We start from the raw sequence: 24378 nt of genomic DNA on the forward strand, positions 1-24378 counted from the left end.
CTGAATACCCATTTCAGTTCACAACAATGAGGGAAGAGGCAGCAAAGTTGGCAGAGTGCTACACGTCTTGGCCCTTTGTCTCTATGAAATGTAGATCTTACTGTATTGAGTGGGATTTCAATTTAACAATGAAATGATTGACATTAATTGGCTTATACTTATCTTAAAGCCCTTTCCAACTGTAATGATTCTCCGAAATTGGAACATTCAAAATCTATCTATAGGACACTTTGAGTCTGTGGTGAGGGACTAATGTTATGGACATTCACTACTAGTAATATTGACTTTGTGCGAACATTTGTTGCCTGGCTAAATTTTCTCTGAGCATTTAATAGAGCTTTTACATGGCCATAAAAAAAATGATGCTGTTAATTTCTCCAAGATGGTTAATCTGCTGCAGACCTTCTTGGCCAATCACTATTGATTAATGTCCTCATTTACAGAGAATCATTGATGTCACATTCAACTACTCTATCAGTAGCCTATGCATTCAACCAGGGTGTGTCCTACAGTGTATCCATCAATATAACCCTGTTCAAGTCTGTTCTTCAATCCATTCATCACTCATAGACTGTTGTTTGATTTATTCAATTGTTTCCAGATAGTGGGTTTCCACACTGTCAACTCCCTTCATCCGTGATATGCAAAGCATTTCTGAAAGAGCGGTGTGCAATACTGGTATCAATGATTTAATACACTATATATACAAAAGTATGTGGACACTCTTTCAAATTAGTGTGTTCGGCTATTTCAGCCACACCCGTTGCTGACAGGTGTATAAAATCGAGCACACAGCCACGCAATCTCCATAGACAAACATTGGCAGTAGAATGGCCTTACTGAAGAGCTCAGTGACTTTCAACGTGGCACCATCATAGATGCCACCTTTCCAGGGGTCAAAGTAGATTTCATTTCTTACGTGTATGGGACACTCAATTGTGCGCAGTCATTTTTTATTATACTACAAACATTACAGTGTAGCCTACTCTGCTGACACTGACTAACAGATCAATAAAAACGATGTTTTCTTATCTATATAATTCGTCTACGAAAAGGGGAGACACAAATACAATATGATATTCATCTAAGCTGGAGAAGGAAATTATTGACCAAGAACAAACAAAAGTGGGACTGACCCAATAACAAAGACAGTGAATATGCACACTCACCGATGTTCTCCGCTGGTGCCAATAAGATACTGTAGGCTACAGTTCGCTCAATTAAGTTAATAATTTTGATGACTAAAAGACAGATTGTAGTCTTTTCAATGTAATCTCTTTACAGCAATAGCCATTTGCTTTCCAAACAGTTTTTCCGCTATTGTATTTTTACTATTGCGATATGCCTGGCTGGGTCTCTGCTTTTCACTGACAGTCGCAACTCAACAATCATCTATTTGGTATTTGAAGCTCGCGCTGCCCAAATTGCGGCCATTTCTGTAGGCTATGCAATTTAAAACAATCCACAGTTTAAAAAAAAAGCTTATGTTATTTTGTGGCCAATCATGCTTCCTGGTGTAGTAGCCAATTTTTTTAATTGATTTGATGTATTTTTGTATAGACAGGGGTAAGCTAATTAGGCTATATCATTTTGGCAATGTAATTCAATTTACTTTCGGGAAAGCGTCCCCTAGCCTTATGGACACGCCTCATATGCCTTTTAAAATGGCATTAACACAACCAGTCATTATGTTTTCATCTGATTGTCAAACAATCACTTAACAAAGGGGATCCTGTAGGCTACGCGCACATTCGTCCACTCACAAAATAATTGCAGCTTCCAAACCCCAACAGTGCACCCACAATTTGATGACAGGAAAGAGACATATGTTACAAAACACCTACGTGTATTATAATGACATTCTGCGATTGTCAATGGGCCTACTTTTGTAGCCTGAATTGATGCAACCACTGTTGTCCAAGCGCGCCTCCGTCTCGGCCACTCATCTCCGCCTTGTCCACGGTGTCTCAGCCACTCATCTCCGCCTTGTCCACGGTGTCTCAGCCACTCATCTCCGCCTTGTCCACGGCGTCTCAGCCACTCATCTGCGCCTTGTCCACGGCGTCTCAGCCACTCATCTGCGCCTTGTCCACGGCGTCTCAGCCACTCATCTCCGCCTTGTCCACGGTGTCTCAGCCACTCATCTGCGCCTAGACAAAATATAAGTCTTCTCCTCAAACCTCAAAACATTTTGGAGCTTATACCAGCCGGTTCCAGGCAATTGGCTAATTGTTCATGCGGCTGATAAGCAGTAATGTTAAATAATGGTGTAATAGTCTATAGTTTTTTGGGCATGTTGTATTAATTGTGATATGCTCACGTTTTACCGGTACGGCGTACCACTCACTATCGAGTTCCAAACTGCCTCTGGAAAAGTCAGCACAATAACTGTTTGTCAAGAGCTTCATGAAATGGGTTTCCATGGCCGAGCAGGCGCACACAAGCCTAAAATCGCCTTGTGCAATGCCAAGTGTCAGCTGGAGTAGTGTGAAGCTCGCTGCCTATGGAGCAGTGGAAACGCGTTCTCTGGCAGTCAGACAGACGAATCTAGGTTTGGCAGATGCCAGAACGCTACCTTCCCCAATGCATAGTGCCAACTATAGTTTGGTGTATGAATAATGGTCTGTGGCTGTTTTTCATGGTTCGTGCTAGGCCCCTTAGTTCCAGTGAAGGGAAATCTTAACGCTACAGTATACATTTACACTCTAGACGATTCTGTGCTTCCAATTTTGTGGCAACAGTTTGGGGAAGGCCCTTTCTTGTTTCAGCATGACAATGCCCTCATGCACGAAGCGAGGTCCATACAAAAGTGGTTTGTTGAGGTCAGTGTGGAAGAACTTGACTGGCCTGCACAGAGTCCTGACCCCAACCCCATCGAACACCTTTGGGATGAATTGGAACGCTGACTGCGAGCCAGGCCTAATCGCCCAACATTAGTGAAGGACCTCACTAATGCTCGTGTGGCTGAATGGAAGCAAGTTCCCGCAGCAATGTTCCAACATCTAGTGGAAATCCTTCCCAGAAGAGTGGAGGCTGTTATAGAAGCAAAGGGTGGACCAACTCAATATTAATGCCCATGATTTTGGAATGAGATGTTTGACAAGCAGGTGTCCACATACTTTTGGTAATGTAGTTTAATTAAATCACTATGAAACCGTGACTTCTCGATATTACACTCGGCCTTTTATATTCCGGGGCCTCGTTTGGATCACTCCGCTTCCCATGGTCCTTTGTGGGCCACATTTTCAACCCTCCGGTCCCGCTCCAATCACTAGGCGCATCGAGGTGGATTCTCTTCCACATGGATTGGCGCTCTAAGCATGCGTGTAATCACCAAACATCTGCGACTCATTTAGAATATTTTGGCGAATTTCAGGGGTTAAATATTCCAGAGAGGCAGGCTAAAGGCCCTAAATATTTTCCTTTTCATGGTGTCGGAGTGTGGGGTATTTGAATTTGAATCTTAAGTCGGCTATTCACCCCCAGGTCTCTGGGCACCGTCTGGGTGGGCTAGGGAGATAGCAATGATGTTTACCAAAAACGTGTCTGGGTTCCCTTTGTTGTTGTTTGAATCCCAGATTGAGCCATTAGTCTTACTCGTTATATGTCTGATCCATTGAATGAATATGTGTAGGCCTACCACATGCCGATTTGCTTTTTCAATTTGCCTACTGTGATGGCTGACAGATCACAATGATTTATCTGGCACCCCACCTGTTCTCCAAAGGCAAGTTAGAAGAGCAGGCTACATACTGAAGATGGGGTAACACTGCTTTGACAACTGATGTAATTAATAGTGAAACCCACATGGGGTATATTTAGTGTTTTGAGGACATGGAGATATGGCCTTCCCTATGTTGTTAATTATTAATCCTATTCCAGCGGAAGTGTGGATATGGATGACGTCGCATACTAAATCAGTTGATAGACCCTCCATGACCGTGTGATGTTGGTTTTGGCAGTGGTGATCTCGAGTCCACGTCCAGCACGCACAGGGTTACCACCTGGGAGCCACCTAGCGCTCTCACTCGGCTGCGCTGCCATGTCAGAACTTGTGTGTGGACTGGAAATATAACATATATAGACCTCGCGGCAATGCAGCTAAGCAGTAGCCAAAGAGCTGCTGTTACAGGTTGTGCTTGCCCGATTAAAATCAAGACGATTCCCTGAGCTTCTCCACATTTACACGCTCAGTGCAACCTAATCAACAGCTCTCAAAAACAGAAAAGGATAATAGAGAATTAGGATAATAGAGAAGTTGTCTTCTTATTCTTATTATTGTATTAATATTAATAGACTATTACTTTGAATTTGCTACCATTAGTCTATTATAAATTATAACAGTTCATCTTAAACATGTGAGAAAGACTGTGGCCAATTTCTTAATGCACAGATCAAAATCAATCAATTGTACCTGTATTGTTTGCAGGGTGGTCGTTCACAACATGCAGGCTGGTTAGCCCACAGACACACCTATTTGGAGTCACTATCATCCACAGGCGTTCGGTCGGTCCTCTTCTGGGTGTCAATATGACAGATCAGTTCACATGATGGCCTGTGGACTTCTGTGTTTTGTAAAACAAGGATATGCATGGGAAATAATGATTTGACACCAAAACATCTCGGGCACCCGGAAAAACATTTTTTTCAACAGTCTTCTCATCTCCAGGCAGGCTAATTGATAACTGCGCTATCTCAATTGTTATCAAATAGATCTGTTGCACAGCCGAGTTTAGAAGGTCGACGCGCTGTTAATAATATGAAGTAAGTATTTTGTTAAATTAGTGCCTGAGGTATGTAAAATGTGGACTTTTTAACCCTGGCCACGGGATAAAATCTCAAGGAATCCGCGCGCTCGTCCGAATCTTTCAGCACCAAGGACACTTACTCAAGCGCGCCGCAGCTCTGAGGCGCGAAAACTTCATTCACTCTCGGTCCAAGTCCTGCCTTCCTTCATCGTGAGTATCCACCAATTGTTTATTCAGCAGAATAACACGAGATTTATCAAAAGCTTCACCAAGGATATGAAGTGCACGACCTAATCTGTGTAACCTATCCGACTTGGAATCGCTTTGAAGTGAGATTCATTTGACAGGTAAGAGCTTTTGTTATTTGTGTACATTTGTTCCCAGCAACAGCAGCGTGCATTCTGTATGCACGATTACGACCATGTGGATGTATTTGTACGACTATATCAATGCAACAAAGCTTTGTTACAGACATAGAAGAGATAACGATTGATAATGACAATATACAAACTACTGGATTAGTGTATCAGGCTAATCCCATTCTATTCCTACTTCGTTTTGACACACCTCTCATAATGTCTAGAATTATTTGTACATAATTTGTTTGATTGACAGGTTAAATACATTAAGGATTTTTTTGTGAATGCAATTACTATAGAATAGGGTTACTTGGTTGTAATAGTAAACAAATGAGATCATACCACCATCCTAATAATCTTTATCTGTTTAGATCTTTGAGCAAATTTAGTAGAGACACTAATACATGAGAGAATCCAAAAGGGACTCCTCATCCATGATATATTTGACTGTATTTCCATCATTCAACATCTATGTCTATAATGCTTTTATTTTATTTCATCTGATATTTAATGATAATTGATGTGACTCAAAATCAAGTTGCATTTCCCATAGATCATACAGTTGGTCAAATTATGATGTTTCCTAAAAGGGGGAGAAGGGGGAGAAGCCTTATCACAACGGCAATGCATCTTGGTGTCTTTCTTTGAGCAAATTATCTTGTAAAACAATGGCGAGCCCATGGCAGCACTCAGACCCAGAGTGCAGAGATGTTGATTAGGGTAAATAATTCAAGATGTGGCTGAAGAGGAATATGTTCTTCTCTTCGCATCTGGAGATCCGAGCAGAAACAGGAACAGGAGGAGGAGACGAGCCACTCTTTGTGCACCCATATCTTTATGATGTCCAAATGGAATCCATCTCACCTGTATCAGCGTGGTGCAGAGTGGGCAGTGGCCCACGGCTAAGTGCGCACACGGGGGAGGGGTGGAATCATGCTAATCCCCCTAGGTGTTTTCAGAGTAGCTGCTTCTCAAAGTATCTCAGAGCATGGCGGAGCAGTGTTATCGCTGAGCACCCAGCGTGTTAAGATGCTCCTTATCCACTAAGAACACAAGCGTCCCCAGCACCGGGCCACGGAGGTCAGGTGACTAATGAAGTGTTGTATAGATGGACGGGAGCACCTTACACCAGTTCACCTGTCAAGCCACCGCACCTTGAAGTATGCCACCACCATTCACCAGATCCATTGAGCACGGTCTAATGGATGGATCTACTGTATAGAAAATAATTTATAGATTCCAGTCAACTTCAGTGTGAATGTACATGGGTAGATCTGTTTTATCATTTTGTTAGAGCATGAACTGATATACAGTGTAGAGGGAAACCATAGAGATCCTATTACATTCTAATTTCTAATTCTATGGGGAAACCAAAGTAGCTAACACAACTCAAATGCCTGATAAGATATCTCAGTGTCACCCGGGTCTCTTATTCATCATTTGGGTTTAATTAGCTAGCCGTCATCTGTGATTAAAAAGCAGGATGATGAATGGCTGTGGTCCTATCAAACAGGACAGCTTAATTACTTACACCTCCTTTTGGCCTCTTAGGCTACCGATCTCATTTTAATACACACACACACACACACACACACACACACACACACACACACACACACACACACACACACACACACACACACACACACACACACACACACACACACACACACACACACACACACATCATTAGTTGATTAAAAATCACTTGCCGATCAAATAAATGCCTGAACATCTCCTAGGACATTGTTTCAAGTGTGAGTTATGCTTCCAGGCATTTTTGTGCTTCCATAATAATGCAGCAGATGTTGTGTGTGTCCCTGGACTGGTATACCTGTAGAGCTAATAGAAAGGCCTGGGGACAGTCAAGGATCCCTGAGGTTGCTATGTAGGACCAGGGACAATGTGTGTTCAGCTATGCATCTGTCTCACTGAAAGTTATTTGGTTTATGTTGTGAGAATCTGTGTTCCCTGCAGCACATATATCATTTGTATTGGGGATGTATGTGTTTTTGTGTGTACAGTTTGTGTCTATCTGCATTGGGGATGTATGTATTTGTGCACGTGACTAAAATGTGTGTTTGAGAGATAACAAGACAGAATGAGAGCATGTCTCAGGTTTCAGTTTAGGATCAGGGGGTCCACACTTGTTTCTTTCTTGTCATTGACGGTGTGTGTGATGAATAATGGAAAGACCCACAGAAAACCTAACGCAGCCCCTGAAACATAAACACCATGCCTCCATCACCCTGTCTGGGCCGATCACAGCTCTGCCTGTAATGAGCTCACGGACACACAGAGAACACAGAGAGGCGAGGAATCTTAAATGAGGTAGTACACAGTGAGGTGGAATCAGGCCCCTGGGAAGGGGAGAAGATATGGTACTGTACCAGGGGATTCCCTCTCTCACACAGGTGCAGAGAGTGCCAGGGATGGAGTTACTGTAAGGGAGGAGCTGAGAGGCAGAGAAAGCTAGTAATGACAGACACACATGACCAAATCCAAACCTATTCTTTGTTTAATAGCTGAAAAGTCTGGACCTCTTGGTTTACTGTCAGCTCAATGATGAGGAGAGGAACCGTGGTGGTGTGAGATTGAGTAAGTGCCTGATTTGGTAGACATCTTCTTAATTGCTGTATATGTCCACTCTTTGTTATTCAGCACCGGCCTCCGATTTCCTGGGCTGCTATCGTTTAAACTTCAATTACCGCTTTTCCCCTTAATTTGTTTGGTATCAGTGACCTTATTTGGAAAGTTCAGTGCTCTTCATTTTCGGAGATGGGTTTGTCTTTTTGCCTCAGCAATCTCAGTGGTTATCATTGATCCAGTCAATCTCCCAGGCCTGGATTCATGGAACTGGATTCAACTGGTTATTCCTCTGCAGTTGAAGTGTTACTTCATGATAAAAATGAATGAAAACGCTCCTGAAGAAACTTTGTTTGTTATACAACTTTTCAGCACTGAAGTTGAACGTCTTTCTGGGCAAGTTGAAGTCCACAGTCTGTCAAAGAGAGAAAGGAAGTGGTTTTCAATCTATAACAAGTATGATCAAACCTGTAGCGAGTTCTGAATGGGTATATAAGATTATAATTAAAGATTAAGATCACTTTATTCGTCAATTGTACACAAAGGTCCAACCGAAATGTGACTTCTGCTTTTAACACAACCCCTCCAAAAGACACAAATACACACATACAGCTATTGGAGAGGTGCGGGGGGCAATGGCATCTAGGATTTGATACTACCAACCCCCCGGTTGCCAGCTCACTTCCTGTCAGACCCCCCCCCCCCCCCGATATCTATCTACCCTAGACTGTCACTAAATGAGTTGATAGAGAGAGACAGAGAGAGATGTTAGACACAGAGTTAGGTAGAGATATATGATGGGGAGCCCCAAATGAAAGACATATTTGTCAGGCTGCCACTGACTGCTAAGGTAGTTCTCTCATTGCACTACCATGGCCAGATTAGGGGGATGGAAATTGTGATTTCTCCACTCATTGTGTTCAGATTAATTACTGTCAGGCTAGACTTGGCACAGCGTGGCGTCACATTTGGAACGATGTGGAGTGGACTTGCCAGTGTTAGCGTGTGTCATGACAATAAATTATTTGTAGACGTTAAGCATGTTTCTTCTGTGATAACTGGGTGATATTTGTCATACATACTTATAAATCCATTACTCAAATCTAGTTGTATGGGAATTGGAAATTAAGATTGCTGCTTTAAAAAAAAGTTTGTTCAGTTTCTCAAAGATGCTGATGTCATTTTCTCATAAAGGGGGTTGCCACAGGTGGTTCTCTGATTGCAGGGCAGGAGGTTGATGAATTGTTTGGGTTGGGTGATGTGAGAGCTCAGAGCACTCAATGACCCCTCCCTTTCCCATTAGCAGACCATTCCCCAGTCTTGCTCCGCCCAGGCCCATTCTCGTTGTTAGCTGGAAATGTGATTTTGGGGGAAGCCTGGCTCCCATCACCCTCCTCTCCTCTCCTGTCGGTGTTGTGCTCCCAGGCAATTATTCCACAGGGAACCTCCTCCCTGGTCTTCCCTGGGCTCCGGCCTGCATATAGATGCCCACTCCCCAGCCTGCTGCCTTCCTATTATCATGTTAATGCTGCAGCTCTCCACTCCTGCCTGAGGAGGTGATTGAAAAAACGGAGACAAAATAACACCTTGTGAAGCTCTTCCTCCTCTTTCCTCTTCTCCGCCCTCCCTCCTTCTCCTCCCCCCTCTTCCATCCTTGCTTGCTTTCCAAAACCTTCCCATTCCTTCACACCACCTGGCTTGAAGAGTGTAAGAGTCTGGCACTCTCCACACACTTGAATTAAAAAGGCCATCTGGTGAAGCGGAAAGCAGAAACTAGAGGGAAGAGAAGGGAGATGGCTGCATGGGAGGAGAGAGGATGAAATGAGGCTGGGTGCTCTTTGAAGTTAATACAAATCAAATTGTATGTCACATGTGCTGAATACAACAGGTATTGTTTACCTTACTGTGAAATGCTTACTTATGTAACGGATGTGAAATGGCTAGCTAGTTAGCGGGTACGCGCTAGTAGCATTTCAATCAGTTACGTCACTTGCTCGGAAACCTAGAAGTAGGGTTGCACCTTGCTCTGCAAGGGCCGCGGCCTTTGTGGAGCGATGGGTAACGATGCTTCGTGGGCGACCGTTGTTGATGTGTGCAGAAGGTCCCTGGTTCGCGCCCGTGTCGAGGGGACGGTTTAAAGTTATACTGTTACATTGATGCTGTTGACCCGGATCACTGGTTGCTGCGGAAAAGGAGGAGGTTGAAAGGGGGGTGAGTGTAACGGATGTGAAATGGCTAGCTAGTTAGCGGGTACGCGCTAGTAGCATTTCAATCAGTTACGTCACTTGCTCGGAAACCTAGAAGTAGGGTTGCACCTTGCTCTGCAAGGGCCGCGGCTTTTGTGGAGCGATGGGTAACGACGCTTCGTGGGTGTCAGTTGTTGATGTGTGCAGAGGGTCCCTGGTTCGCGCCCGTGTCGGGCGAGGGGACGTACTAAAGTTATACTGTTACACTTACAAGCCCTTAACCAACAATGCAGTTTTAATAAATTTGAGTTCAAAAAATATTTACTAAATAAAATAAAGTAACACAATAAAATAACAATAACAAGACTATATACAGGGCTTACCGGTAACAAGTCAATGTACGGGGGTACAGGTTAGTCGAGGTAATTGAGGTAATATGTACATAGAGGTAGGGGTGAAGTGACTATGCATAGATAATAAACAGTGAGTAGCAGCAGTGTACAAAAACAATTGTGGACGGGGAAATCATTGTAAGCCTGTTGACCGTAAAGAAGACATGGCATTATACGCATTATCCTTTGCTGTCAGACAGTGGTTGTGGGGAGAGGTGCTGTACAGTTTCACCGTGTTTATCTGACTCTCCGGGGCTAAGCCAAACGCCTGACATTCCCACTCTCATTTGGTATTGAGAAAAAGACCTGTCAGCCCACAAAACGCTGCAGCAGAGAGATGCTGTAAAATAAAATGCAATGTGTCACTTCTAGCATACATACATCCACAAAACCCACAGGCATTTTGCCTCTAAAGTATCTGCAGAGCAGAAATAACATTGACGGTTAGGGTGTATTGGTGAATTGAAGATATGCTGGTGATTTATTTGTAAGTTACAGGTAGAATAGAATACCTGGCAGTAAAGTGTGAAATAGAGCCATGCATTGGTTGATGGATGTAGTGGATGAAGTATGTATGTGAGTGAGAGGATGGGGCCAGTTTACAGCAGGCTTCTTTCCCAGTGCTCCCACAGGACGTTACTCAGTGGTCAGATTGGTCCACTTGTCCTCTCCTCGGCCTCGCCCGTCTCGTTCCAACCCTTCATGTCTCCGGTCAAGTTTCCATGGAAACAAAGAGTATAGAGAGGTTACCTAATGAGTGGGAGAATGTGTATTGGTGAGATGAGCATATATATCTCTGAGTGGACATGCACACACACACATACGGATGTATGCACACGCAGGCATTCACACACACACACACACACACACACACACACACACACACACACACACACACACACACCCACACCCACACCCACACCCACACCCACACCCACACCCACACCCACACACATACACATAGACCCACTTTCTTTCGCACGCAAACACAGGCAAGCAGGGAAGATCTACAGCAATGACTGAAAAACTGCACTTTTAGATTTTTAGATTTCAGAGAATGGTACTCTACTTAATTTAGGTAGTAAATATCCTGCCATACAGAGCCGTATACAACATGAGATGGTCGATGGCCATTGTGATGGATAACATGAAAGAGTACTTCAATTCAATAGCGTTCTCCCAGACCCTCAAAACAAGGAAACACTTTGAGAAATCCAAATGAAATCAGTACAAAGCCAGACTGCCTTTTCATGACTCATTTTCATAATCTCTAGCTTTCTCAGTGAGCGGATTTGACTGGCAGAGGCAGCTAGTGGCAGTGGCTCATGCAGATGATACTGGCTCAATATCGTGCTCCAATAAACTGCTCCCTTTCCTCCTCTGTAGTGTGGCTAATTAAACCCAGGGGAGGATGGAGGAGAGAGTGACATGATGCTGGCTGCTGCCCCTCCTCTGGACCCATCCATCCATCTCTACTGGAACCACTCTGGGTCTGGGTCCTCACACAGCTCCACACCCAGGGCCTTGCTGCTCTACAGGGGCTGTGTCCCAAATGGAAGGCTATTCCCTAGTGCACTACTTTTGACCAGGGTCCATAGTGCTCTGGTCAAAAGTAGTGCACTATGCATGGAATAGGGTGCCATTTGGGATGCAACCAGGGTCTGGCTCTGCCTCCCTACTGACCAGAGGGGAGGGGCAGTGGACATAAGAATTTGGATCAGCATGGTCAACCAGTTCACCTTTGAGTTGAATTGGGGAAACATGTTAGTAATTAGTAGGGATAAAAACTAAGAAAAAAAAGAAACGTCCTCTCACTGTCAACTGCGTTTATTTTCAGCAAACTTAACATGTGTAAATATTTGTATGAACACAACAAGATTCAACAACTGAAACATAAGCTGAACAAGTTCCACAGACATGTGACTAACAGAAATGGAAAAATGTGTCCCTGAACAAAGGGGGGGTCAAAATCCAAAGTAACAGTCAGTATCTGGTGTGGCCACCAGCTGCATTAAGTACTGCAGTGCATCTCCTCCTCATGGACTGCACCAGATTTGCCAGTTCTTGCTGTGAGATGTTACCCCACTCTTCCACCAAGGCACCTGCTAGTTCCCGGACATTTCTGGGGGGAATGGCCCTAGTCCTCACTCTCCGATCCAACAGGTCCCAGATGTGCTCAATGGGATTGAGATCCGGGCTCTTCGCTGGCTATGGCAGAACACTGACATTCCTGTCTTGCAGGAAATCACGCACAGAACAAGCAGTATGGCTGGTGGCATTGTCATGCTGGAGGGTCATGTCAGGATGAGCCTGCAGGAAGGGTAGCACATGAGGGAGGAGGATGTCTTCCCTGTAACGCACAGCGTTGAGATTGCCTGCAATGACAACAAGCTCAGTCCGATGATGCTGTGACACACCGCCCCAGACCATGACAGACCCTCCACCTCCAAACCGATCCCGCTCCAGAGTACAAGCCTTGGTGTAACGCTCATTCCTCCGACGATAAACGCCAATCCGACCATCACCCCTAGTGAGACAAAACCACGACTCGTCAGTGAAGAGCACTTTTTGCCAGTCTTGTCTGGTCCAGCGATGGTGGGTTTGTGCCCATAGGCAACGTTTTTGCAGGTGATGTCTGGTGAGGACCTGCCTTACAACAGGCCTACAAGCCCTCAGTCCAGCCTCTCTGTGCAACTATTGGTTACATTTATTTGTATGCAATCTTGGTTTTCATTGGTTTCAGTTGGACAAAAATAGAAAGAACTGAAACAAAGCTGTGAATGAGTAATCACAATGTCATTGTGGTTGTTATAAATCCGCCACTACAGTACTTTCTCAATGTAAATATCATGATATTTATGCAAAATTGTCTGCAGGAAGTAGGAATAATCTTATGCAGTAGAAACAGTGTTTAGATTCAATCCATCAGGGGAAAATAAGTCTTCAGCTACTGCTGCAGGGACATTTCAACAGTTCTTTGTGAGTGTGTGTATGACAATGTATGCGTTTGTGTTTGCTAAATCTGTCTCATTTGCATCATTTGCTTTGACAGTGTTCCCCAAGGGATACCTTTTTTTACATTTTGTGTGTGTGTGTGTGTGTTGCGCCTGCCTGCGTGTGCAACAAACAGCTGTGGACTCGTTTCCCTGCAATGAGAGGCATGCGGTCAAACAGGAAACTAGATGGAGAGAGGGAAAGAGAGAGAGAAAGCGAGGAAGATTAGAAATGGAGAGATGGAGAGAGTTTCGCACCAGAACAGTCACATGGCCCCTCAGGCACAGTTGAAGACAAACACATTGTATTCCAGAGGAAGCCATTCACCATGGGGGAGTGATGCGGTCGGTCGCTAGCGAGCTGCTTAAGAACTCAGACATGAGAAAACACTCTGGAGAATCCAGCCAGCGTCCTCCGTACACACTGTTCTCACATCACACACCCTATATATGCATGTTATACACCTGTGCAAAGAAGCTAGAGCCACATTTCTCCCTAATATAGGTTACTATATATAAAACCAGGGACTTCTGTGGCGTCCTACATCAGCATGTTTAGTGGTATTTCCTATTTGTGTAGTCGCCTTCTGGCTTTGAAACCGATGATTATGTCACATTATCCTGCTATATGACTTGACAGACCCCTAGTCATTTAAAAAAAGATATGTTGTTGAATATTACATATTTAGAATGGGAAAAGGGCCAGCATGCTGCATCATGAATATAGTTGCATGTCACAAGAGAATGGAAGTAGTAAGTTAATATACATTAGCCTATGTAGTATTGTACATGTGTAACTATTAGAAATGTTCTATTATCACTTTTATGTCAATGTGTCATTATCCAGTGACTATCCCTGCATCCTACAGCAGTTATTATCAACACAAATTTCACTGGAATCATAAGACACTAATTTCACTGGAATCATATGACACACATTTCAATGGAATCATACAACACAAATTTCACTGGAATCATACAACACTAATTTCACTGGAATCATACAACACAAATTTCACTGGAATCATACAACACTAATTTCACTGGAATCATACAACACAAATTTCACTGGAATCATACAACACTAATTTCACTGGAATCATACAACACTAATTTCACTGGAATCATACAACACTAATTTTACTGGAATCTTACAACACTAATTTCACTGGAATCACATGGCACACATTTCACTGGAATCATACAACACTAATTTCACTGGAATCATACAACACAAATTTCACTGGAATCATACAACACAAATTTCACTGGAATCATACAACACTAATTTCACTGGAATCATACAACACTAATTTTACTGGAATCATACAACACTAATTTTACTGGAATCATACAACACAAATTTCACTGGAATCACATGGCACACATTTCACTGGAATCATACAACACTAATTTTACTGGAATCATACAACACATATGTCACTGGAATCATACAACACAAATTTTACTGGAATCATACAACACTAATTTTACTGGAATTGGAATCATACAACACACATTTGACTGTCTCGTAAATATGATGTATATGGAAATGAGAATGTGTCCCAGGCACCTTGATTTTCTTGGACTGTATGTGTGTGAAACAAAGGTCTCGTTGTATTGTAGCATTGACTGACTCCCCCTCTGTTTGATCCACAGGCTGTACTCTCCATAACCTGATGCAGGAGATGGCCTCAGCCAGAACAAAAACACTGGCGCTTTGAGATCTGGTGCCGCCGTGCCACGCTGCTCTGTTCCTTGCTAGCCTACTGTACCCTCCCCAGCTCCAGAGAGAACAGAGAGAACCAGAGGAAGAGAAACACCCGACAGCAGTGATCAGACTCACCCAGGGCCCAGGGCCATGTCACCAGGGAGGTCTCCTGGGTTGGGGCTGTACACCCTGCCTCGACACCTCCACCTCCACCTCCACCTCCACCTCTCCCACCTCTGCCTGTTGTTTGTATGTTTGTCCCTCCTGGCCCAAGCCCCACTGGGTCTCCCCATGTCAGGCTTCAATACGGACACCAAGAGGGAGATCACAGTGGACGGGGACCTGATCATAGGAGGGCTGTTCCCTGTGCACCAGAAGGGCGAGGGTGCCGAGGACTGTGGGAAGATCAACGCTCAGAGAGGGATCCAGAGATTGGAGGCCATGTTGTTAGCCCTGGACGAGATCAACAAGGACGAGCGCCTATTGCCGGGGATACGGCTGGGAGCCCACATCCTGGACACCTGCTCTAAGGATACCTACGCCCTGGAGCAGTCCCTGGAGTTTGTCCGTGCCTCCCTCACCAAGGTGGATGATAGCGAGTACACCTGCCCTGACGGCTCCTACGCCATCCATGACGACGTCCCTCTGGCCATCTCTGGGGTGATAGGAGGCTCCTACAGTGATGTCTCCATACAGGTACAGCACTGACTCTACACTCTAAAGATATTTGTTTATGTTGCTCTATTCTATAGGTTCGAACTTGGATCTTAACTATGGTTGCTGATATGAGTACTGAGAGTTTTCTTGATTCTTGCTAAAGATACTTTCTAAAGCTGATACGTTTTTTAAAACTCTGAATTGCTCCTAGTTTATTTAGTATCTCCCAGTCTCTGGTTTTGAGCAATCCCAACCCATGCTTGGTAAATACTGATGCACTGACTGTTCTATAAATCTATGTTACAGTCCAGATAGCCGTCGTTTCACTCCATAGAATAGAGAAGGTACACAATGATTGATGATCATATAACTTTCTCTCTTTATTTAAAGTACTGGCATGCAATTACGGTGCTCCATGTTTAGTGAGATGTTAACACAGTAGCTTTAATGAGTATGGGTTCCGCATGCCAGATCTGTTTACCTGTTTGCCCGTATGCTTGGCTGATCTCATTTGGAGGAGCTCCTCTCTTCCCTGGTAATTCAAACTCCAGCAGTGGGCCTGTCAGATGCAAACACGCTGCAGATGTTGGGTTGAGGAGGACGGGCTGACAGGATGACTAGTGACATCATGATTACTCTCAGTAGTAGTAACAATAGTATCAGTAACGGCTGACTGGTGAGGTGAAGCAAGGCGAGCTCCTCACACTGACGTGATGAAAGGCCTACTAATTGCAACAAGATCTCACGGTTTGACCAATTTGCCCTAGCAAAACCCAAGCTTATTTGATGTTAATAGCGCTCAACGTTGCCCCTAGTGGCGGGTTTGAAGGCATCTCCCGACTTCCTGGGGACATGGATGGACGTCCAATTTCAAAGTCAATCTTGAGTGACCTGCCTGACTAATTGGGCCCACGTTTATTGGGACTTAATAAAGCCACTGCCTTGTGAGAGGAGACGCTCCGTAGCACCCAGACTGGGAGAGAGAGAGAGAGAGAGTGTGTGCGTGCGTGCATGTCATAGATAATTGTGGACATTCACTTGCACACTCTACACACAATCACCCGTATTTACATGCTCACATACACACATCAGCCAACTCCCAGCTCTGTCAGAGGAACTTCTCTAGCCTAAGGTGATACCTCCCCATACTCAATGATTATACTGTAGTTACCTTCTGGCTAGCCCACAGTAGTATAACAGGCTTATCATCACACATGCCATTATACCTTCTGGGCATCCACAGACCACCAATGGGTTTCAATTAGGGTCCAAGGCATTATTAAAATAGCAGATTTAATCACTGCAGCCTGCATGGATATTTCCTCCAGTGGTTGTACTTCAGTATGCTGGGGCCCAGCCAGTTACTGTGGTGGCTTCCTTCCTTCCTTCCCTCTCCTCTGCTTCATAGGCAGAATGACTGCATCCTATGCTACTTGGGAGACAGGGAGGGCTGGATGAATAATAAATTGGACCATTCTACCCAGAGGGGGAGGGTTTGCTCTCTGCGTGAGATATGCCCATATGTCAGGATAAAAGTATGCCATGAAGGTATGTAAAAAAGTTTGGGAAGGCTCACTCTCTGGGGTGCCTTAGTGAGTGCGTCACAGTGTTTAATTGTAGATACTGATGACATCGCCGGGAATCCCCATAGTTGAAAAGGTGCTCATGATTTGAGCAATATTTGAACTATTCCTTAATGATGAGTTTCGTGCTGAGAGAGGGGATCCAGCGACTGCGGTGTTCATGCACTGATCAGCCATTATCAAAACACCAGAGCAGAATTGGAGACTCCACTACAAGTAATTAATTTAGAAAATAGACTGAATACAGCAATGTGCTAACTCCAATCTATTGTTCTGTGTATTCCTCCAAAACAAACATAAATACCTCATAGGGCCTGTGAGGAGGTATGGGATAAAAAGGACATGCAAACATACGTAGGCTTGATGAACGAGGTATAATTTTGGTAAAGACTATCTGGGGCTTCTGTCTCCTTTCAGGGAGCATGCCCTTGTCCTGTGGTAATTTATAGAGCTGCTATTACCCGTTTCTGTTCTCATGGTTGCCCCAGCTTCTCCCACAGTGGCTCCACGGAATCTATCAGTGGGTTGAATAGACCCACCGGCCTGCCTGACGGTGCCCCTTGCCTTTGGATAACACTTTTTTAACCACATGACCTCTACCCTGTACTTAGACTACACACAGTCTCAGAGGGAGAAAGGGATAGCCTGGTAACTGATCTGTTTGTGCTCCTGAAGGAGCACTTTCTCACTTTCTGTGTTGTAGTGCTGAGCCGGTGGGCCTGTGGGTGTCTGTCTGATGAACAAGGCCCCATCTATTAGGACTGATTGAACTTGGCTTGGACCGCTCTACATAGGGTCCCAGGGAGTGTGAATCTGTCATTACCTTCACTCTGACACTACTGTCTGTGCTTTATTGAGTGTTTTGTTCAGCCTTCCTTTTTGTGTGCTGAGCAAATTAGCCCTACATTATTAAGACTAATCTTCCCTTGTATTGCACTTCCTTTATCATTCATGTATTTTTAAGCACTTTGGGTTTGTGGAACAGCGCTTCGCAAACACACTGTACTGTCACCACAATTACCGCTACTGTAATTCCTGCAAAGGCTCACATTGTGGTGCGGACTGCGGTGTCTAATTCATAAACACTGATTGATGGCCACATAAACAATGATTTCCTGTGCTCCTAATAGGCTGTCAAATTGAGCCAGACAGACAATGGTGATGGATGAAATGTAGCAGCCAGTCATTGGTTGAAATTATGTTATTCAGAGATATGCAGGTAAAGTGAGTATTGAATGTGTGTGGGCATCGTTCACACGAGCTGCATGTTCTACTACTCTGCAGCCTTTGGCTCCTCAGCCCTCTCCTCTCATGTCTGTCTGTCCTGCACTCCCTGTATAATCCTGATGAGTCAGACTAGAGTCCATGTCTGGGCCGTCCAGGCCGTGTGAAAGGTCATTGTATCTGACCTCCCCGTGTGAACCCCCAGGTGGTCACGTCTGATGTGTGTGAAGTCTCCAGGGAGATGGGCAGGCCACAGGACACCTCACAATCCCCTGCTAAAGGTCCCCATTACCATGGAGATGCACCGGAACATGGCTGCCTCCACCCCACTGGAGGTATGGGACTGGGGAGTTTGAGTCTGGGAGTCTGAACTGGACTGGTTACAATGAGAAGGTTGGTGCTGCTGCAGCCTGCCGGACGCATGGTGGTGTTGTTGTGTCCCAGAGTCCGATGTGATCTGTGGGTGGATCTGGCCCAGGGACTTGCCAGTGGGTGTCATGGTGTTCCACAGACACAGATTGGGAGGTAGTGTGGAGGCGAGGGCCTGTGACGCCATTGAAGGCTCCACACAGGCTTACCCACACTGTTAGCTGTTTTTGTAATTTTATCAGTAACTTACTGTATTAATCAATAGTATGATATTATATAACTGAATACAGTAGATTACCGTATAATGCACAGTAAAATACCACCCATTTGTTTTACAGCACACTGTATGACCTTTCTATAATTAAAACACTGAAGCACTGTAGAATGCACAGTAAAATACTGGAAATGGTGCATTGTGGGAAAATGTTGTGAGCGGGGAAAGAGAGTCTGTGTCATTAACATATTTAAGGCATGCTTTGTAAGAGACTTTATTTGTTGCACCCTTGAGTGAGAATGCTGTACCGCACAGAATACGTTAATATATTGTATTATAGGAATTCTACAAACCTTGTCCTGAAACTTTACAGGAACTTACTGGCAAATTGCTGCCAGTAAATTACTGTAATTGTCATGTGAGCTCCCTCCCCGGCTCTAGGTCACCAGGCTGCTCGTTATGGCGCACATCTGTCACCATCGTTACGCGCACCTGCGCGTCATCAGACTCACCTGGACTCCATCACTTCCCTGATTACCTTCCCTATGGCACTGCAGGATTTGAGTCCCTGGCGGCGTAGTGTGTTACTGGTGGTAGGCTTTGTTACTTTGGTCCCAGCTCTCTGCAGGTCATTCACTAGGTCCCCCCGTGTGGTTCTGGGATTTTTGCTCACCGTTCTTGTGATCATTTTGACCTCACGGGGTGAGATCTTGCGTGGGGCCCCAGATCGAGGGAGATTATCAGTGGTCTTGTATGTCTTCCATTTCCTAATAATTGCTCCCACAGTTGATGTCTTCAAACCAAGCTGCTTACCTATTGCAGATTCAGTCTTCCCAGCCTGGTGCAGGTCTACAATTTTGTTTCTGGTGTCCTTTGACAGCTCTTTGGTCTTGGCCATAGTGGAGTTTGGAGTGTGACTGTTTGAGGTTGTGGACAGGTGTCTTTTATACTGATAACAAGTTCAAACAGGTGCCATTAATACAGGTAACGAGTGGAGGACAGAGGAGCCTCTTAAAGAAGAAGTTACAGGTCTGTGAGAGCCAGAAATCTTGCTTGTTTGTAGGTGACCAAATACTTATTTTCCACCATAATTTGCAAATAAATTCATTAAAAATCCTACAATGGGATTTTCTGGATTTTTTTCCCTCATTTTGTCTGTCATAATTGAAGTGTACCTATGATGAAAATTACAGGCCTCTCTCATCTTTTTAAGTGGGAGAACTTGCACAATTGTTGGCTGACTAAATACTTTTTTGCCCCACTGTATATATCACTCCCTTTGGTTCCTTCCCCAGGCATCATTGTTTCTGTTCCTGTGTCATGTCTGCGTGTTATTCGTGTTTTTTATTTTGTATAATTTTGTGTTTATTTATGAAAACACTCACACCCTGAACTTGCTTCCCGACTCTCAGCGCACATCATTATAGAATAACGCCTCACCTAAGGGAAGCATCAGGGAGTGGTTTTTGTTTCGGTGGGAATGACGTCGGGTCCGGGAGCAGCTACAGCCTCTCATGCCTCAGACAGATTGCCAGGCTCCCCTGCCTCAGCAGGTCTGTCAGGTTCCCGCACTCCAGCCGGCGACAGGTTGCCGCACATCAGTGGGGGTGACCGGTCCACTCCTGATCCCCGGGATCTTCCCTTTGGTTGGCGTCCTGCGGCTGGAGCCAAAATGCGCCGGGGAGGGGGTACCATCACGTATGCTCTCTCTCCGGCACTCTTAAGTCGCCATGCTCTCGTGTCTCAGCTGGACTGAGAGGTTCCCCGTGCCTTAGCAGAGGTGACCGGTCCGCTCCTGATCCCCGGGATCGTCATTTTGGTCGGCGTCCTGCAGCTGGAGCCGCGCGTCAGGGAGGGGGTACTGTTACGTGTGCTCCTTCTCCGGCCTCTTGGTCACCAGGTTGCGCCTTATGGCGCACACCCGTCACCATCGTTACGCGCATCTGCGCGTCATCAGACTCACCTGGACTCCATCACTTCCCTGATTACCTTCCCTATAAATGTCACTCCCTTTGGTTCCTTCCCCAGGCGTTATTGTTTCTGTTCCTGTGTCATGTCTGTGTGTTATTCGTGTTTCTTTTTTTTGTATAATTTTGTTTTTATTTATTAAAACGCTCACTCCCTGAACTTGCTTCCTGACTCTCAGCGCACATCATTATTGTCATTCAGAATAGAGTACCATACTACATTTTTGGATCACCAAAAACTTTTTGAACACTAGTGGGTGCATGGTAGTGCTGAGCGATTAACTGAAATTAACTAATTGACCAACGTCGGTTCAATTATTTGAATTTTCTGTGAGCTCAATGCACACATTACACAGTTTTCTCTAGAGATAAATCAGATCAAGCCCATACTGTGCGATGTAGTAGGGAGTTTCCAACAGGCCAATATTCTACATAATTTAGTGCAGAAAACCTGGTAATTAACTACAATGACCAAAATCCATTGTGTGCCTAATTGTCTGATCTGTGTTTCTTTTACCACTGCTATGTAAAAAAGAAATGAAGAATGTGCGATCGAGAGGGATAGAGAGCAGTTGCTTCGTGAGGTACCTTTACCTGATTGATAGTTGGTATTCAGCAGTCATAAATGCCCTATTTACGTTGAAGAACTACCAAAATAGTGATTTTGTCAGACAGCATAGGCAGCAGCTCTATAGAGATCAGATGATGACTTGGAATGAAACAATAAAGTAATCAAATAAAACAAATGTAATATACACAACAACTGAAATATTTTATTAAAGTAAGGTAATGTGAATAAATTATGGTTAATAAGTGATGAGGTAATGGGCAGTCACTACGCTCATGGGACTTTTATTAATTGTTCTATTCTGTGTTGTTACAGCATTCAATTTATGTAAAAAAAAAATTGAAAGCAAAATCAAAAACGGTGATAATTTTTTAATAATCGATCTGAAATCGAACCGACCTCATAAAAGCACTAATCGCTCAGCACTAATGCATGGTATTATTGTTTCTCACGCAATAGCATATTCTAAGGCATGTCTTATAGGTGGCTATATTGTTGCACCCGTTAGTGAGAGTGCTGTACCAATTTAAGTGATATGTGGTAGTGGTTCCCTAACAAGGAAATATATATAGGGGACAGATCAGAGTAGCAGAAAGTCTCAAACCTTTAATGGTTGAGTGGCTAGCCATGTCCTTTTGATCTGTCTGCCTTGTAGTCACTGTCCGTTTAGAGGCCTTTGTTAAGGCCTAAAGTGCAAGCCATATAAAACACTAATTATCAGTTTGTATGCTGTGATATATTTAAGCAATAAGGCACGAGGGGGTGTGGTATATGGCCAATATATCACGGCTAAGGGCTGTTCTTAGGCACGACACAAGGTGCCTTATTGCTATTATAAACTGGTTACCAACGGAATTAGAGCAGTAAAAAGAAATGTTTTGTCATACACGTGGCATACAGTCTGATATACCACGGCTATCAGCCAATCAGCATTCAGGGCTGGGACCCTGAATATTCACTGTTAGTAATTTTCAATACAATTCAACAATAAAGTACTGCTATGTTGCTATATATTTACTGCAGCATAATGTAAATGATGGTGCATTGTGGACAAATATTGTGGAAGGAGAAAGAATCACTTGCTCATTTACACATTTTAACTTTTTACTGCAGTGGGCTTAAATCAGGGTCAGTGTTTCTTGGTAGTCTTAAACAAATCTACTTTGAAACAAAAGTACAGTTGAAGTCGGAAGTTTGCATACACCTTAGCCAAATACATTTAAACTAAATTTTTTCACAATTCCTGACATTTAATCCCAGTAAAAATTCCCTGTTTTAGGTCAGTCACCACTTTATTTTAAAAATGTAAAATGTCAGAATAATAGCAGAGAGAATGATTTATTTCAGTTTTTATTTCTTTCATCACATTCCCAGTGGGTCAGAATTGGGTCAACTGTTTCGGGTAGCCTTCCACAAGCTTCCCACAATAAGTTTTGTGAATTTTGACCCATTCCTCATGACAGAGCTGGTGTAACTGGGTCAGGTTTGTAGGCCTCCTTGCTCGCACACGCTTTTTCAGATCTCCCCACAAATGTTCTATAGGATTGAGGTCAGGGCTTTGTGATGGCCACTTCAATACCTTGACTTTGTTGTCCTTAAGACATTTCGCCACAACTTTGGAAGTATGCTTGGGGTCATTGTCCATTTGGAAGATCCATTTGCGACCAAGCTTTAACTTCCTGACTGATGTCTTTAGATGTTGCTTCAATATATCCACATAATTTTCCTTCATAATGTTCCTTCCTTTTGTGAAGTGCACCAGACCCTCCTGCAGCAAAGCACCCCCACAACATGATGCTGCCACCCCTGTCCTTCACGGTTGGGATGGTGTTCTTCGGCTTGCAAGCGTCCCCCTTTTTCCTCCAAACATAACGATGGTCGTTATGGCCAAACAGTTCTATTTTTGTTTCATCAGACCAGAGGACATTTCTCCAAAAAGTACGATCTATGTACCCATGTGCAGTCCCCATGTGGCGGTTTTGGAGCAGTGGCTTCTTCCCTGCTGAGCGGTCCTTCAGGTCATGATGATATAGGACTCGTTTTACTGTGGTTGCACAACGTGTATTACCGGGAATGCACATCAAGCCTCCACGATTCTACAGATCTATTTTGCACTGTAATAAGGCCAGTTTGGAAGCCTTTGTTTAGTCCTCTAGATGTGCAAGTGATATAACACAGGCGCTCTCATTTGTTGACTTCTGTAACCGTAAAAGCCTTGGTTTCATGCATGTAAACATCAGAAGCCTCCTCCCTAAGTTTGTTTTACTCACAGCTTTAGCACACTCCGCCAACCCTAATGTCCTTGCTGAGTCTGAATCCTGGCTTAGGAAGGCCACCAAAAATTCTGAGATTTCCATCTCCAACTACAATATTTTCCGTCAAGATAGAACTGCCAAAGGGGGAGGAGTTGCAACCTACTGCAGAGATAGCCTGCAAAGTTCTGTCATACTTTCCAGGTCTATGCACAAACAGTTCGAGCTTCTAATTTGAAAAATGAATCTCTCCAGAAATAAGTCTCTCACTGTTGCAGCATGTTATAGACCCTCCTCAGCTCCCAGCTGTGCCCTTGACACCATATGTGAATTGATTTCCCCCCATCTATCTTCAGAGTTCGTTCTGTTAGGTGACCTAAACTGGGATATGCTTAACACCCCGGCCGTCCTACAATCTAAGCTAGATGCCCTCAATCTCACACAAAGTATCAAGGAACCCACCAGGTACAACCCTAAATCCGTGAACATGGGCACCCTCATAGATATTATCCTGACCAACTTGCCCTCCAAATACACCTCTGCTGTTTTCAATCAGGATCTCAACGATC

General features: G+C 44.2%; 1 protein-coding gene across 1 annotated transcript in view; it reads left to right on the top strand.

Annotated features, from left to right (window-relative positions):
• The first annotated feature begins 15125 nt into the window (after window positions 1-15125).
• Window positions 15126-24378, top strand: part of LOC120021232 (metabotropic glutamate receptor 2-like) — a 62899-nt gene continuing 53646 nt past the window's right edge. Inside the window, exon 1 of the mRNA XM_038964905.1 lies at window positions 15126-15671. Within this exon, the coding sequence (XP_038820833.1) occupies window positions 15126-15671 (546 nt within the window). The remainder of the gene's footprint in view (window positions 15672-24378) is intronic.

Source organism: Salvelinus namaycush, chromosome 2 (assembly GCF_016432855.1).
Source record: "Salvelinus namaycush isolate Seneca chromosome 2, SaNama_1.0, whole genome shotgun sequence".
NCBI lineage: Eukaryota > Metazoa > Chordata > Actinopteri > Salmoniformes > Salmonidae > Salvelinus > Salvelinus namaycush.